The sequence below is a fragment of the Callospermophilus lateralis genome, chromosome 13 (genome assembly GCF_048772815.1).
Source record: "Callospermophilus lateralis isolate mCalLat2 chromosome 13, mCalLat2.hap1, whole genome shotgun sequence".
In the NCBI taxonomy this organism is placed as follows: Eukaryota; Metazoa; Chordata; class Mammalia; order Rodentia; family Sciuridae; genus Callospermophilus; species Callospermophilus lateralis.
Window position 1 is genome coordinate 70,221,786 of NC_135317.1, and position 16,053 is coordinate 70,237,838.

The 16,053-nt window shown below is 42.9% G+C and overlaps 1 protein-coding gene across 2 annotated transcripts in view; it reads right to left on the reverse strand.

Annotated features, from left to right (window-relative positions):
- Positions 1–750: 750 nt before the first annotated feature.
- Vash2 (vasohibin 2) overlaps positions 751–16,053 on the reverse strand; it is a 36,643-nt gene continuing 21,340 nt past the window's right edge. Inside the window, exons 6-7 of one of the 2 annotated variants that reach the window (XM_076872991.1) lie at positions 13,982–14,097; positions 751–1,977 (exon numbers count right to left, since the gene is read on the reverse strand). In XM_076872991.1, the coding sequence (XP_076729106.1) occupies positions 1,815–1,977; positions 13,982–14,097 (279 nt within the window). In that variant the 3' untranslated portion in view covers positions 751–1,814. Of the gene's footprint in view, positions 1,978–2,713; positions 3,901–13,981; positions 14,098–16,053 lie in introns of those variants that run through there. The other variant, XM_076872992.1, reaches the window with a different exon arrangement.

Here is a 16,053-nt window from a genome sequence, read left to right on the forward strand (position 1 = left end):
TTTCATGTGCTTCACTTTGAGAAGAGTTAATCCATAAAATTGCTTTCTATTTTAACTTATCAAATGAAGTGTTATTTTGTGGACCAGAAGCCAACAGGTCACTATAACTTTCTCACAAGCTTTTAAAGCTCCACTGAAAAGTAATTATCCACTTGTCTTTCCTTTTTTTAGCCACTAGAGTTGGTAATGCTTCTGGATCCTCATTTTTACCTGCCAAAAACAATCATTAATTGCAGAAACCAAATCTCACAGTCTAAAGTGTTATATACTATTCAAGCAAAGGGAGATTGTGAAATAATTAAATTTTTATTTTACTCTATGTTTTAATATCAAGATAATATGCATGTTAGAAATCTTGTCTCTCTCTTTTTTTTTAATTTAACAACTGTCTGCTTTAAACACTTTGCTTTTCTTAAAAAAATAAATAATAATCAAAGTTATTTGGGAGCCAGAGAGTTCAAGGGCTTGGGGAAATGGAGGAGTCAAGTCATTTGCACTTTGTACCTGTAAATTATGTAATAAATTATTAGAATTGTACATCTGGTGCCTGAACGTTTTGTGGTAGATGTACTAAGCTGCACAAGTTGGCCTTTGGCCTCTTCAAAAGTAATTCAGTACTCTGTTCAGCCTTTAATACTACTTAGGGTAATGCTACAAGCTAAGATGCCAAAATAGAGGACCAAGGAATAAAATTGTACCATCTGATATTTTTAGTGGAAAAAAAAGAACACAATTGTTAAGTTTCCAGGATGGTTTTATTAAATTTCCATGCTATGTATAAACATACAAGTGATGAGAAAAACATTAACTTGAAACATGCACTTATCTGGCATTCTCTAAAATACCATTATACAAGTTTTCGTTTACTTAGAAAAATACCCACTAAAACAATCACAGATTTTCTTAAAAGATTTAAAAAAAATGTATTGGCCAGAACAAAGTTCAGGAGAATAAACAAGATTCCAATAGTATGTCAAAAAAACTGTACAAGGTTGTACATAAAACTATAGTTTACAAAAGCCTCAGGTATAGTAAGAATACTGAATTAAGATTTCCAAAGTTCTATTTACCAATATCTATTAATAAAATCCTTATGAAATAATTGACTTAGAAAAAGTGAAATGCTCATGATTTCAGTGTGTATAGAAAATACTAAATATCACTTTCTGAAATAAAGTGTACTCAAAACATCACAACATAGTCTCAGATCAAAATTTCTGTCATTCATTTAAACTTTGCAAATAATGCCATGTGGCTTAAGCATAAAATTTCTCTTGCATAATAACTTTAAAAACTAGACTCCAAATCATCTTGTAACTTAATTTTTTATTTTTTGAATTACAGCTATTCTTAAAATCAGTTTTGAGAGGTAAAACATGTTGGGCTTGTTGTTTGGTTGCTTATTTGGGGTTTTTGCCATAATATTATTTTTTTTAAATTATTACATTAGAATTTAGGATTTGGTGACTTTCCTATATCTTTTCAAAATTAACATATTCTGTAGGCAATAGAAGTAAAATGATAACTGTGAACAGTTTAAATAAGTTTACATGTTGCTGTGAGTAACCCTTACTTAGGAAAAATGAATCTAAAAATCACAGAATGTCAAAGAAATTAGGTTGCTAATTGAATCATCAGGCCAGTTGGCAATTTTAAGGCTTATACATCAGCATACTGGGAACAGTTTTATATTCCTGTTCTTTTACCTTTTCTTGGGAGAAACAAGAGGCTCTGCAACTATTTGACATTTTGTGTTTGGGATGGGATAGTCCTTAAGCAGTACTTGGCAAATGCTATTCTAAGCTCTTCTGACATTACAGTTGATTGAGCAGTCTGTTTATTGGACATAATAAAGTTTCAGATGGATAATAGAAGATACATGGCGAAATTGGTATTGTTTCAGAGAGAGAATGAAATGATTCACTGGTTACTTGGAACATCAGAACACATGGGCCATGAAGACTGCCAGTGAATATACTGTGAAAAGATAAAAAGGCATCATTTTTTTTCCCCTTGGTGCTTGGGATTGAACCCAGGAAGGACCTTGCACATGCTGAGTGTGCTTCACCACTGAGCTATATCCCTAGTCCAAAAATACTATTCTTAAAAACTGTTCCGAATTTTCTCTCATGCTGCATTTAGTCTACGTGAAATATATACTTATTTGGTCACTAAGGGACATTAGACTTCCTTTTCCAGAACAGCAGTACTTTCATTAATAATACTGATTTTTAGGGTAAAGTGAGCTAAAGGATGAATCCCTTGTGCTTTCATGACACCCACCCCCAGGGGTTTTATTGGTATAAGTTATCACGGAACAGATTCTTACCTTTATTTTTTTTTTTTTTAACTCCCTTCTTTCAACTACCTTTAGTCAAAGCCAAAGGAGAAACACTGAACTAACACTTTTGTTGACAAGCTTAATCAGACTTGACTTAAATATGTCCTTTGGTCTTACAAGTTAGCATGGTTGCTAAGATAAAACAAATGAAATAGAAGTTCTGCTCTTGATATTTGTAACACAGATTACACATGTCTGCCCTCAGAACTGCTCTGGTCTGCAGCCAGAAGTTACACCATAACTGGTAAATGCAGCCAGACGTGCATTCTGTGCTCATGGACTAAATTACACTTTCATATGTAACATTGTACCAGAAGACTTCCATTCTACAAAAAAAAAAAAAAAAAAAAAAGAGAAAAGAAAAGAAAGAAAAATGTTCTGCTAATCCATAGATTTTTTCCAGTATTTCCAAATTGTCATGAAGAGGGATCTAAAAGCAAAGAACTGGGAAAAAAATCATATTGTATCACATTTGGCCTTAATATAAGACATCAGAACACATCTTTAACAATGGTAAGTTCTTCAGAATCAAAACTTAATTCAAGAGTTTAAAAATCAGATGAAATGTGAGAGAAAAGGTTATCGGGTTCTCAGGACCCCTGATTCATTCCTGTCTCTCTGACTTTGAGTGTGTTGCTGGCAGAGATTGTAACCTCAATACTGCTAAATTTGTGGAAGGAGTGTATGACCTCATGTCCTATTTTGCCAGACTCTGCAAAGTTTAAATGTTAGTGACAGAACATAGACTAGCTTTTGACTGTGCTTGTTTTGTTTTGAAAGAACAAAAAATGCTCTCAGCAAATGTTTTAAGAAACAAGTAATTCCAAGATCCTAAAAATGGTTTCCCGTATTGCCAGGAGAATTTCAGTGCTTTTTAATAAAACACCTGCATAAAATACCTTAAGTCTCATCACGTGTGTGCACCAGGAAAAAACTCCAAACTTGTGGAGATCCCCATGGGGAATGTTGGGGAAACAATACAAATAGAATATAAAAAACCAAAATACCATTAAGTTTGCATATCTAATGTCAAAAGGCTGAGGTAATATTAACTGCTTAAAAAAACCCCACCATTCTTTGCTTCTGTTATTGCTGAAAAAGACTAATACTGATTGAGTTACCTTACTATACCAAAAGTGGGAGAGGATTTATGAACATTTACTACTGGTGAGGCATAATGTTCAAAGCAAGTAAAAGAAAGTCAGTAAATGGAAAAATATAAAACTATTGTGAATGTTTGTTATCCTTGAGATCTTTAGTGAGGGAGACAGTCCAGCTCCAGTGGGGTTTATTACTTTAGCCTTTTCATGGTCAGAGTTTTTAAAGCTAATTATCCCCACCCACTCGGATTCTGTTTCCAGGTGAATCCTTAAAAATAAAATTTTCAAGTTCTTAATAAATAATAGTTGCAGTTCCTCCTGAAGATGCTGGGTAAAGTGCAGAGAGAAGCACCACAGAAACCCTCTTGCTGCCCGGTATGGCTTGGCTAGATTCGGATTTGATAGCCCACTTCATTCAGAGTGCTGAGGTCAGCCACCTTCTTTTCAGGCAGAGCAGGTCTAAAGTTAAAAGACAGGAAGATGGTGGGAGAGAGGGGACAGGGCAAAGAAAGATAATGAGCATCTTCAAGGGCCTCTACTCAGAGTTCCTGACCTTTCTGATCCTTGTCTTTTTCCACCTTCCACCCCCACTCTACCAGCCTTAGCTCCCAACTCTGGTTCTTGTTCTTAGGTCTGCTTTTATAGGTTTTAAGGAACATTCTAGCAGGCTTTTAATGTAGAAATCAAAAATTTTCAGGGTGTTGAATGAACTTTTTCAGCTGTACGACAATGGAGTCCCATGATAACTTTTGAAACCCAGTTCCGCTATACATTGCAACTGTCTAAAAAGTCACATATGCCACAAACTGAAAGTGGAATTCTCCTGGAAACTGATTTCCTAGCTTTTGTGTCTCTAAGGAAGCTCAGATATTACAGGGTGACTCAGGTGACCCAGATTCTGGGAGAGGATCCCAGTTACCATTGACAGAGGGTTTATATTCCAGACTTGAATATATAAAATCAAGGTGAATTTTTCAAAATTTATCTGAAAACAACATGTCATTATGGAAGTTATTCAGTGGCAAAGCATGTCTCTTTCCTAAGAAACATTCTCTAAAATACTTTCCAATATCAATATAAAACTATGCCTGTGTATTTATGTAAGAAAGTACTTGAAGCTGGGGGGAGGTGGTAGAAATCACTTAGTAGCACATCATCTGTTGTCATTAAAGACATTTTCTAAGTGACTTTCTAATATAACAGTGCCTAAGCCTTGTGGTTTATCTTGCGATTTTTCCTATTCCTAATGAGCCTCTTGGATAAGAAGTAACCAAGACTATAAACCAGCTTTTGGATGTTTAATGTCTAGTGATTTCTAATCTAAAAGCTTCACATTTGGTCATTTTTACAAGAAAAATATTTTTAGGTTACATAGAACCTTGTTCATAATTATAAAAAATAAAATATAAATGTAAAAAATTTCTTAGTTTATACCTTTGAAAGTTTTCCTAACAGCAAATGGTTTTCCCCTGGCAGGAAGATAGCCCAGTTTATTCAACTAGAAATACACTTCCAGCTTCAGTCAGCTCAGCTCAATGAATGGTGTTAAGCACTGCCAATAAATTCTGTACTTCCCTTCTTGACCTTATTAAGCCCATGACCCTTCTTCTCTGAAACTTGACTTCAGAAATGTCCCTAACTTGGAACTTGGCCCCACTAAAAAACAAAAAGTGTAATCTTTATTTTCTCTGTATTGCATGGGCTTATTTCTCAGCTAGACCACATGTCCTGCTTTATCAGTCAAGATCCATGCCTCCTTCTTCTTTGTGTCTTTTATGGTTCCTGGGGCTCACCCACAATGCTAATAAATACAGTTGACTGCTGGTAGAATACCAACACTGTGTGTAGACTCTTGCTTTTTTTTTTTTTTAATCAAAGAGCCCAAGGCTTCCAGTCCTCAGCCATTCCCTTTAAATAGGACCACTACCCACAGGCCTGAAGAGTGGCCTCCAGTTCCCAAGTGAGGGCCCTGCTTGGGTTGACAGCTAAAGGAAACAGTTTTGCTTGAGGATTCAAACTTAGATTTCTGCCCTAGTCCTCAGCCCGCTGATGTGGAGAGAACTATGGTTCTTACAAATCAGGTTTAAAGGGTTCATATATTTCTTGTTCACTTTGTCAGAAAACCTGAAGTGAAGCCTCTATTTTGTCTCCTTGCCTGAGATGATATCTTTACAAACAGCTAATTTGAGACTTTCTCCCTCAAAGCATTGTCTCCATACATTAGTATCAGCCTAAGACACATGTTCAGAAAGGTAAGTCAACCTCTCACCTTCCTGGCATGTTCTACTCTTAAGAAAATTCAGTAACAAAAAATACACTTGCCCAGGGAGAAGCTGGAAATATGTATATGCAATTCCTTACTTTAGAGAAGGAATAAATAAAAGTCATTTCCTACAGCAACTAAAATATGGACACCACTTTTTCTGGTGGTGTAACTATGAAAAAGGATATTCTCCTTATCCCAATGGAAACTACATTTGTAATAGATGATTTTTTAACTGATGTTTTCAATGATCTGTGTGTGGCAGCCTTAGTTGCCCCTCAATAACAACTTTCCCCTTTGTGAGAAATCCCCGCCCCCAACTTTTAGCTGACCACCTGGCTGCCTAGAATACAAACTACATCCCCTAGTCTTCCTGTAGCCAGCCTGGGTTTGGCTGACACACAGCCAATGAGATGGAAGTAGAAGTGTGTGGCAGTTGGCTACCAGGTCTCCTCTTAGACAACTGGCATGTGCCTTTCATCTTTTTATTTCCCTCTAACTTCCTGCTGAGGACAATGTGGAAGTGATGTAGAGCTTAAACCTCAAGTTGGTCACTAAAGAAGTCAGAGCAGTAAGAAGCCCCATACCACTTCGGCTGAGCTGCTTTCATGTAATAGGGAATCTTGTAAGTCACCATCTCCAACCCCGCATTATCCACAGCTAAACCTGATCCTTGTTGATACCAGTTCCCTCCAATAACTCAAAATTGCTAATTCACACCCAATGCTGGTAACAATGGGTGTTGAGTCAGCCTGAGGAAGGTTAGTGTGTGGAGTTAGAACTTGTTCCTAGCAAGTTATAATTCCACTCATGAGAAGTGGTGGTACCTAAGTGAAGTCAGGAGACACACTCCCTTCTCAGGGTCAGTTGTCTTCCCTATAACCCTGCTAAACAATGTAGGACCTAAGTCATGGTGGCTCCTTGGGTCTCCTGTTGTCCCTGGAAAGTAAGTAGTTCCTGTGCTTAACAAGAGAATCCCTTGCTCCAGAGTCCTTGCCCAACCTACCACTGATTGAACCCTGGGCCTCAAGCAGGGTAAGCATGTGCTCCCTATCAGTGAGCTACAGCCCCAGCCCTAGAACCTTTCAGGTACAATTCTTTATTTTTGTGGTCTAGGAATTAAACCAGGGTCATACAGATATTAGGCAAGCATTCTATCACTGGACTACAGCCTCATTCCTTTTCATTTTGTTTTGAGACAGGGTCTGAGTTGTCTAGGCTGCCTCCAACTTGGCGATCCACCTGCCTCAGCCTCCCAGATATCAGGATTTCAGGTGTGTGTCATATGCCCAGCTCAAGTGCACACTTTCTTCCTGGCCTGGCATCATCCTCAATACCAAGATGCACCTCTCATTCTGAAGCTAAATAAGTTGCCCTTCATGTATGAAAATACTGCCAGTAAGATGCTAGCTTAATATTTTCAGGGATTGAAATAGATCTATACTGGTTGTTCACTCCCAGTCCTGTGCCCAACAGCATCTCCTGGGAAGTCAGTGGCCAGAACAGGCTACAGGACAGGGTCAATAAGACAAAGTTTGCCCCCTGGTTCCTGAACTGTGGGCTTGCTGTGTCTACTGTAGCTAACTGGCCATAGGCCACCAAAGAGAAGTCACTTTTTGGCCAGTCACTTTGGAGCTCCTCAGACCTGAGGAACAGGATTTTCACCATACTTTTCACAGTTTATGGGTTCCTAAAATTTCACTCTACTTTTATCCAGGTTCTGTTATTGGCACATCTGAAAATAGATGAAATTTAGTTTGCGAGTTTTTGGCCTCCTTTTTCTAGATCTTTCCTTAGCACTTCCACCAATTCCCCTGTGTCTTCCAGGAGCCAAGAAATCACTTATAAATAGCTGGAATCTATCAGGCACATACAACGTGCCAGGTACTGTTCTATGAGGTTGGGTTTATTTTATTTTATTTATTTTTTTTTTAAAGAGAGAGTGAGAGAGGGAGAGAGAGAGAGAAGTTTTAATATTTATTTTTTAGTTATTGGCGGACACAACATCTTTGTTTGTATGTGGTGCTGAGGATCGAACCCGGGCCGCACGCATGCCAGGCGAGCGCGCTACCACTTGAGCCACATCCCCAGCCCGAGGTTGGGTTTATTAATTCTCATCATAACCTACCAAGATTGATACTGTTACTGTCTCCTTTATAGAAGAGAAAGCAATGAAGTTAGGGAACTTGCCCAAGCAAAGTCACACCATTGGCCAGGGTTGGTCGCCAGAACCTGCAGCCCATGCCTTATGAGCAAGCTGTCCCACCCCACCCCCACCCCAATCAAAGCACCTGAGGACGCCATGGCCACTCTTGCCTCTGCACCTTGCCTATTTGGTCCTGTCTGAAATGCCCTTCCCCACCCATATCTTGTCATCCCTACAGGTCCAACCCAAATGCCCCCTATTCCATGAAGTATTTCCTGACAATTCACTATTTGCCGTTTCTTACATTCATCTGTTCAAGAATCCTGCTGATTCACGATCCTTGTGCCTTGAAAACTGAAGGATCGAGAGCAGGGTCCAAGTAAATTCATCTGGGAGTTCCTCTGTTGAGTATGTACCTCTCCAGCCTAATGTGTAAATGGCTGATAGGGCCTCATATGCTACTTTTATCATGTAATATCTTATTTGAACAAAGTCCTAAGCCAGGAATTCAAGTTGCCAGGACAACATCTGAAGAATTAACAAGTAGAAAGATTTTTTTCTTCTGTATTGGAGAGGCTTTATTCCTCAAAGTCATGTAGGGAACCTGCCTACTCAGTAAGCTGACTATGGTTCTGTAATGACACACAGCTTGTGTACTCCTAAAGGAAAGTGACGAGGTGTCTCCTCCCTTTGTATTCCCACCCTGCCTGCCACCCCTGGACCTCCAGATCCAGGGGAAGAAAGGCTAATTCTGGTGGAAGAAGAGCGAGGCTGAGATTCCTGGTGAACTGCCCAGGAGATGAAACCCTTTCCTTTCACAGTGGCAGTGACTGCAGCTTCCTGGTCTGGCAAAGGATAGAAGTGGGTTATCACAGCATGCCACCTGCCTATTGGGTGCAGCCAGAAATAGCGCTCAGTCCTCGCCAGCTCATCTCAGGGCCAGAGCTGGGGGAGCTATGGTGTGTGTGGAGGCCTCTTCCAGTGCTCCCCCATTTATAATTAGAATATTGCCAAGGGGTTATTTTTAAGAAACACGAACACCAGGATGATGATTCAGCTGAGTCTGTGCTTGCCCAAAACCTCTCATCAGATCCCGGGTTATTTTAGATTGCACATTGTTCTCCAGGCTCATTCCCAGTCCAAACATGGCAAGGGAATCAAAGGATTTCCCTTCTGCAAGGCTCTGGAGCAGCATTCTGTTTCAAGGGGAAGGGGTGACACTCTGTTTGCTTTGACTCCCTTTGTGGGAGGAACAAGGGGCCCAGCCTCATCTGTTCTCTCATAAATGTGAGAGTAGGGTGAACTCAGGCAAAAGCCTGATGGCCCATCTGGTCTACCCTTAACCCTGACTGTGGGTTGGCATCCCGGGAGCCAGCAGGTCAGAGGCTGGGAGGGGGAGGTAGGTTGGGGAGGACAGCATGGTGGTTCCACAGAGAAGGTATTATATGGACAGCACCTCTGGGCTGCTCTTCCCCACTGTTACTTGAGCTTTGACAGTGGCACACTGAGTCCTTTGCACACCAATCAGCTGCTGTGTGAGTACTGCTACTGGTGAGGCCACAAGAAGCCTCAGAACCAGAAAATGAGGGCAGCATGTTGGGGACTATGGGGACATCACCACATCCTAGGGCTTAACATATAAGGAGGTGTGTGTCCCCTTGAGGCTGAGTTTAAGAAAAGATGTAGTGGGCTGGGGCTGGGGCTCAGTGGTAGAGCACTTGCCTGGCTTGCATAAGGCACTGGGTTCGATCCTTAGCACCACATAAAAATAAAATGATAAAGATATTGTGCCCACCTATAACTAAAAAATAAATATTTAAGAAAAAAAGAAAAGAAGTAGTAAAAGGAAGGGAAGCTTATAGGATTCCTGAACCCCTAGTCTCTCTTCTACCCTCTGTCAAGGGGCTGTGTGTGGCACACATGCTGGCAGGTCCCACACACACACACACACACACATGCAAGAGGAGCAGTACCGCCGTGTCACATGCAGACTTGGGATTCCTGGAAGGGATGCATGGTAAAGGTGCACCCTAACATTAACCCCTTAGTCCTCCATGTTAAGGGTGCTACTGGCCCAGCATTTCCAAGTATAAACAGAAACCCCATACCCTCCTCTCCTGTCAGGTCTGACAGGAATCAGATCAGGCCAAGCCCCAATTTAGCATTTATGGCTTATCTGAGTAGGCCCTGGAGAAACATGGAGTCAGCTGGAAGAACGCTGGGAGGGCAGAGGTCCATTCACACCTGTCACCCTCATTCAAGACCAGTCCCACTCTTCCCTCACATTCCTTACTTCCCAGGATGTCGGGCACCACCGTTGGCGGCTGATGGGGCAGACAGCTGAGGTTGTTACGTAAACAGGGAGGCCTTGCCAAGACAGAATGGGCCCATCCCTTACACCCTTCCCAGGCAGGAGGCTCTGGCCAGAGTTCAAGAACCACAGGCCACTATCTGAAACTCCACAGCACCACTTCCAGGCTCTGATGTTACCTCTCTTTTCTGTGACCCAGAATCCCAGCTCCAGGAACCCTGACCCTGTGTGACCCTGCAGAGCTCACAGAGGTTCTTGGCTCACTCTGCCTGACCTGATCTGTCCTGATAAGACCCACCGCTCCATCTTGGTTTTTTCAAGTGTCCCTAGGGACCCCGGGTCATATGAAATCCTATGAGGAGCTAATGGGTAAGTCATTTGAGTAGAGACTGCTCTGTTCACATAATCTGGGAAGTTTGCTTTTCCTCCATAGTCGTCATCTTTTTTTTTTTTTAAACTCTGTTCTAAGGAAGTGTTCTTCTTTCTATCCTGGGAATGTTTTCTTGTCTGGGATCTGAGGAGAATGACTGCACTGAAGGATCCTATTCAAAATATCTCCAATGTGGGCTGGGGTTGTGGCTCAGTGGTAGAGCATTTGCCTGGCACGTATGAGGCCCTGGGTTCGATCCTCAGCACCACGAAAAAATAATTAAAATAAAGGTATTATGTCCAACTACAACTAAAAAATATTTTAAAACAATATCTTCAATGTGATTAAACCACAGAATCAAACTCATTCTCTATGACTTCATAAACAGCCTCTGTCCTCATTCACCCTGAAGCCTAGAGATGAGTAATCCTCCCTGAAAGAATGAAGCAGGATTTGCATTGTCCACCTGTGACCCTGTGGCCAAGGGACCTTATCTTGAGGTGAGGCTTAGTAACTCTGGGACCCAGAGGGTCTCCCGTCGGGTGAGCAGAGCCCACTAGAGGCACAGATGCCAGGGAGGATGATGAAGGAGGGAAATCAAGAAGGAAGAGACAAAAATAGAAGAAGAAACATGAACAAGGGAGGGACAGAAGGTGGGGAAAGGAGCCATATGGAGACAGAGAACAAAGAGGTTCTCTTGGGTCCTTATGGACACTGGCCCCAATGAAGAAGACTCTCCCTTGTGGTCACTCCAATGGGAGGTGCTCCCTACTGCCAACATAGCCAGCCAAGCCAGAAAACTCCCATCAGCTCCCTCTTATTCTCCCAGACCCAGGTCCCAGGCAGCAAGCCGAGAGTTGTGACCTGTCGGAGATGGGAAGGACCTCGGGGAACATGCACGCAGGCTCAGTGGGGGCTCTACTGACACGTGCAGTGAAAGCTTGCTTATGGGGCATGGTGGTCCTGGGCTTGGCAGAGCTTTAACCATCCCTGGTCCCCCAGACCCAATGGGAGTGTCCTTGCTTACCACCAGAGAGGCAAAATCTCCCACTGCTCATCTAACCCTGCTCTTTGCAAGCTGGCCCCAGTTAAATCGCCACATGATTATCCCTCCGTGAAGAGCTATGAGGGCACTGAGGCCCAGAGCTGGGGAGGAGCTGGGTTAGGTTCACAGAGGGCCTTTGACACATGAACCTCAAACTCCATCACCCTTTCTCTCTAAGAACCATGGGGGAAACTGACCTTTCTCTGTAGAAGATACTTTACACACTCCTAAGGCAGCAGAGTAGGAGAAAAGATGCATGGGTGGAGGGGCTTCCCCGTCTCCCCCTGGAAACTGTCTCAGCTGATGCTCATACAGTCATCTCCACTTACCCACCCACTCAGCTGTGTCAGCCAAGTGACACGGATCCTCCTTTTTAAAGGGATTATTCAGACAAGTGCAAAAATAGAGTGGAATTAATTCAGTAGCTTCATCTGTAGGGAGGAAATGGCTGGGGATATAAAGCCACTAAAATTATCCATGCACAGACAGGGGCTAGGACCCCACAGCTGATGGGCCTCTTGCCTGTTAAGGTCATTTCCATCCTTAGGGCCACTCCCACGCTGCCCTCTGGTACCCAACACATTTAAAGCTGACTTGCTGGCCTTATGTAATGCTGAAATAATAGCACAGTAAGGTCACCAAACTCTTTGTGGTGCTCACTGTCCCACGGTAGGATTCCTGGAGTTTAAACTCATAGTCATACTTGTCTCTTTCTTCCTTGCCAAAAGCAAAACCTGCTTGGTAAAGGCCATGGGCAGAAGCAGAGAAGCTGTTTCTCTGCAGACATAACTCTGGGAGCCAGAATGTGCTGGGATCTAGTCTGAGCAATGACAGAGCTGACATCTAGAGAGGGAAGGAGGGGCCTGGGGTGGGCTTCTGGTGCGTCCTGCTTCTGGCAGCCCTTCTTTTTGTTCTCATCCATGTCCCTCTTTTTTCTCCCCATATCCAGTAGCCCCATAACCCCTTCCCTGGATCTGCAACTCAGAAATATCAAGGTTTAAGAGAAAATGGGAGTCGGGCACATTGGTGCACGCCTGTAATCCCAAGCAGCTCGGGAAGCTGAGGCAGGAGGATCACAAGTTCAAAGCCAGTCTCAGCAACAGCAAAGCGCTAAGCAATTCTGCAAGATCCTGTCTCTAAATAAAACACAAATAGAGTTGGGGATGTAGCTCAGTGGTCAAGTGCCCCTGGGTTCAATCCCTGGTACCCACCCACCCTCCCCCGAAAAAAAGAAAATGGGAAGGGAATTGCCCCTCCTCATCTACCTCAATCCATTTTAAACTTTAGTCAAGATACCTGCCCTCTCAAGTCTCTTTCCAGCCTCCAAACAGGAGCCCCAGCTCATATTTGACTAGTTACTGGGAATAGGACATAATGAACACGTTTTTGTCTTCTGGTTTCTTTATCTGAAAATAAACATTGTAAAACCATTCCCTGCTTACCCTGTAGGATTAACAGGCTTGTGTTAAAGCAGTTCGCCATTCCCAAGTCACTCTTGTCACAAGATCTAACTGAATCCTTTCAACAACCTTGTGAGATCGGCGAGGATGCATTTTTATTCTCTTTTATAGATGAAAACTAAGGTTCCCTGAGGACCAAGGATCTGTCCAGCTGCACAGCTAATCTGTGGCAGAGCTGGGACTCAACCAAGACTGTGTGCACTGTCCCCATCATGGCCAGGGGTTCATGTGACACAGCATGCTGCTATTATTAAGAAAAGCAGCATTTCTCCCAGTATAATTATAGCTCAAGTGTTTGCCAGTGGATTATTGCTGGTTACTCTGGGCATCCTTGGCAGCTCCGATCTGTCATATCTTAAGTGGGTCATTATGACCTAAGAAGTAGGTGTGGAATTGCTAGTCCTGGGGCCAAAACAGGAGGGTTAGCCAAGGAAAAGGATGAGCCTGCGGGTATTTCTGATGCCACCATCCACTGATGGCAATCATACTTTTGCTGGGCACAGTTGACTACAGAGTTTTAGGAAAGTCATAAATTCTAACAATCTCATTTTATGGGTGACAAACATATATCCAGAAAGGTTATAAGACATGCCCAAGGTCACATGTCTTAGCCTAAGTGGCCAAGCTGGTTCCAGACCCAGGTTTCCTAAATCTAGATCCAGTGCTCCTTCCGTTCTACCTGGCTTCCAGGCTGTTCCTCTAGGGCCATCTGGATCTTGGCCCTTTGGGTGTGTACACAACTCAGAATCAGCAGGGTAAGAGTAATGGGGGGGATGTGCCAAGTGGATCCTTCTCCATATATGACCCCTGAATGAGGGTAGTTCTCTTGGGGATCATCGTCTGTTCAAATGTCAAACCCAGGACACAGCTTTGTCACCATGGGCCAGGACAACCCCACAAATATGTGTGCTGAGCCTCGTGTTAGGGAAGAGGAATATTACTCACGACTTGTCTCGCCTGCCAAGCCTTCTTGGGGGGCTTGCTTGTCTCCTTCGGGGGGACAGGGATTTTCCCCGGGTTCTCACTTGGGTTGGAGAGCGGGCACTTGCAGGTTTCAAGATCTGGAGGAGATATGAGGCATCAACCACACTGTTTCCTAAAGGACCCCCACCCCATATCCTCCTACAGCACAGCATCCCAACCCCCAGCCCACCCATGATCCCACAGTTCAGAGGCACCGACAGGAAGACTTCCAGAGCGGCACACATTCCTCCCTACGCAAGAAGGGCACCATCTCCCAGGGGGCCATGTGGGTCTTCACATCCCCTTTTCCATGGCAGACAGGGGAACTGAGTCAAATGCCTAGCCTCCTGGGGCTGCCTGGTCTCTTGGTAAGATTCTCCGCTCAGCTACACTGCCTCAGACTCTCCCAGCCCAGGTACACAGAGCGGCTGCAGTTCATCAAAAGCTCCACTCCAGAGCCAACAGAGTGAAGAAGGCAGGCCCCCAGGTGCTGAACATAACCAAGCCTGAAGTTAACATAACCCCCACCCCAGGGCTTTAGAGTGTGCAGGGGCTTTCCTGTAGTGACCCCACAAGCCCTGAAGGGACATGGATAAGCTGGCATCAAGTCACTACAGAGGTAAACCTGAAAGAGGGAAGAAAGGCTTATAGGTATGTTCTATCTAAGGCCTGCCCAGTGAACACTCCCTCGTTGGCTATTGTGACGCCTGATTAGAATTTTATGTCAAGGGGCTTTACAATTGAGATGGCAGACCGAAGATGTAATGTGACTCTGAAACACATCATAAAGCAGGGAGACCAACTCCTCCTGGTTTCCCTGGGTCTTTCCTGGTTTGTTTCGTTTGGGTACCAGGGATTGAACTCAGGGGCACTTGACCACTGAGCCACATCCCTATGCCTATTTTTATCTTATTTGGAAACAGGGTCTCACTGTTTAGAGACCTCTCTGCTTAGAGCCTCACTTTTGCTGAGGCTGGCTTTGAACTCATGATCCTGCCTCAGCCTCCCAAGCTGCTAGGATTACAGGCGTATACCACTGCACCTGGCTCCTTTCCTAGTTTTTTTTTTTTTTTTTAATATTTATTTTTTAGTTGTAACTGGACACAATGTCTTTATTTTATTTATTTATTTTTATGTGTGCTGAGGATCGAACCCAGGGCCTCACGCGTGCTAGGCGAGCGCTCTACCGCTGAGCCACAATCCCAGCCCCTCCTTTTCTAGTTTTAATATTGAAAAACCTGTCCTGGAAAACCATTCAGTTCCAACCACACTGGAACGATTGGCCACCCTACTGTATGGTGAAAACAGAACAAACCTAGAGCTTTAATGTGAAATGACTACATTTTACATCTGATTTCACAGAAGAAATTGCAGGACAAGATATTGCTTTAATTTTAAGATCTAATTTGGTTTTAGTTCTGATTTTTGAGAAACAATTATCCTCTTGATCCTAGAGGGGACTGGTTCTAGGAACTCCACAGATTACCAAAAATCTATGGTGTAGTATTTGCATATAGCCTACAGAATCCTCTCACGTTCTTTAAATTACTTGCAATAACTAACACAATGTAAGTACTATGAAAACAGTTGTTACAGTGTATTATTTAGGGAATAATGACAATACACAGGTCTGTATATATTCAGAACAGATGTAATTTTTTCCCAAGTATTTTTTTTTAAACCAGAGGGTCTTTTTTTTTTTTTTTAGTTGTAGATAGACACATATCTTTGCTTTATATATTTATTTTATGTGGTGCTGAGGATCGAACTCAGTACCTCACACATGTGAGGCAAGTGCTCAACCACTTAGCTACAACCCCAGCCCCTCCCAAGTATTTTTAATAAGGAACTGCAGATGCAGAACCCACAGGTATGAAGGGCCAACTATGTTACATACAAATAGAGACTTCAATTGTCTTTATCAAGTAATAAATGACTTATATTTCTCAATTTACTAGGGTGACCACCAAGCAAGATAACCTCAGGAAACTTGTGACCATCCTAGAAGTTTGAGGCCTGGAGCAAAAGGGGTAGAGGAGTGGGTGGGGAGAGAG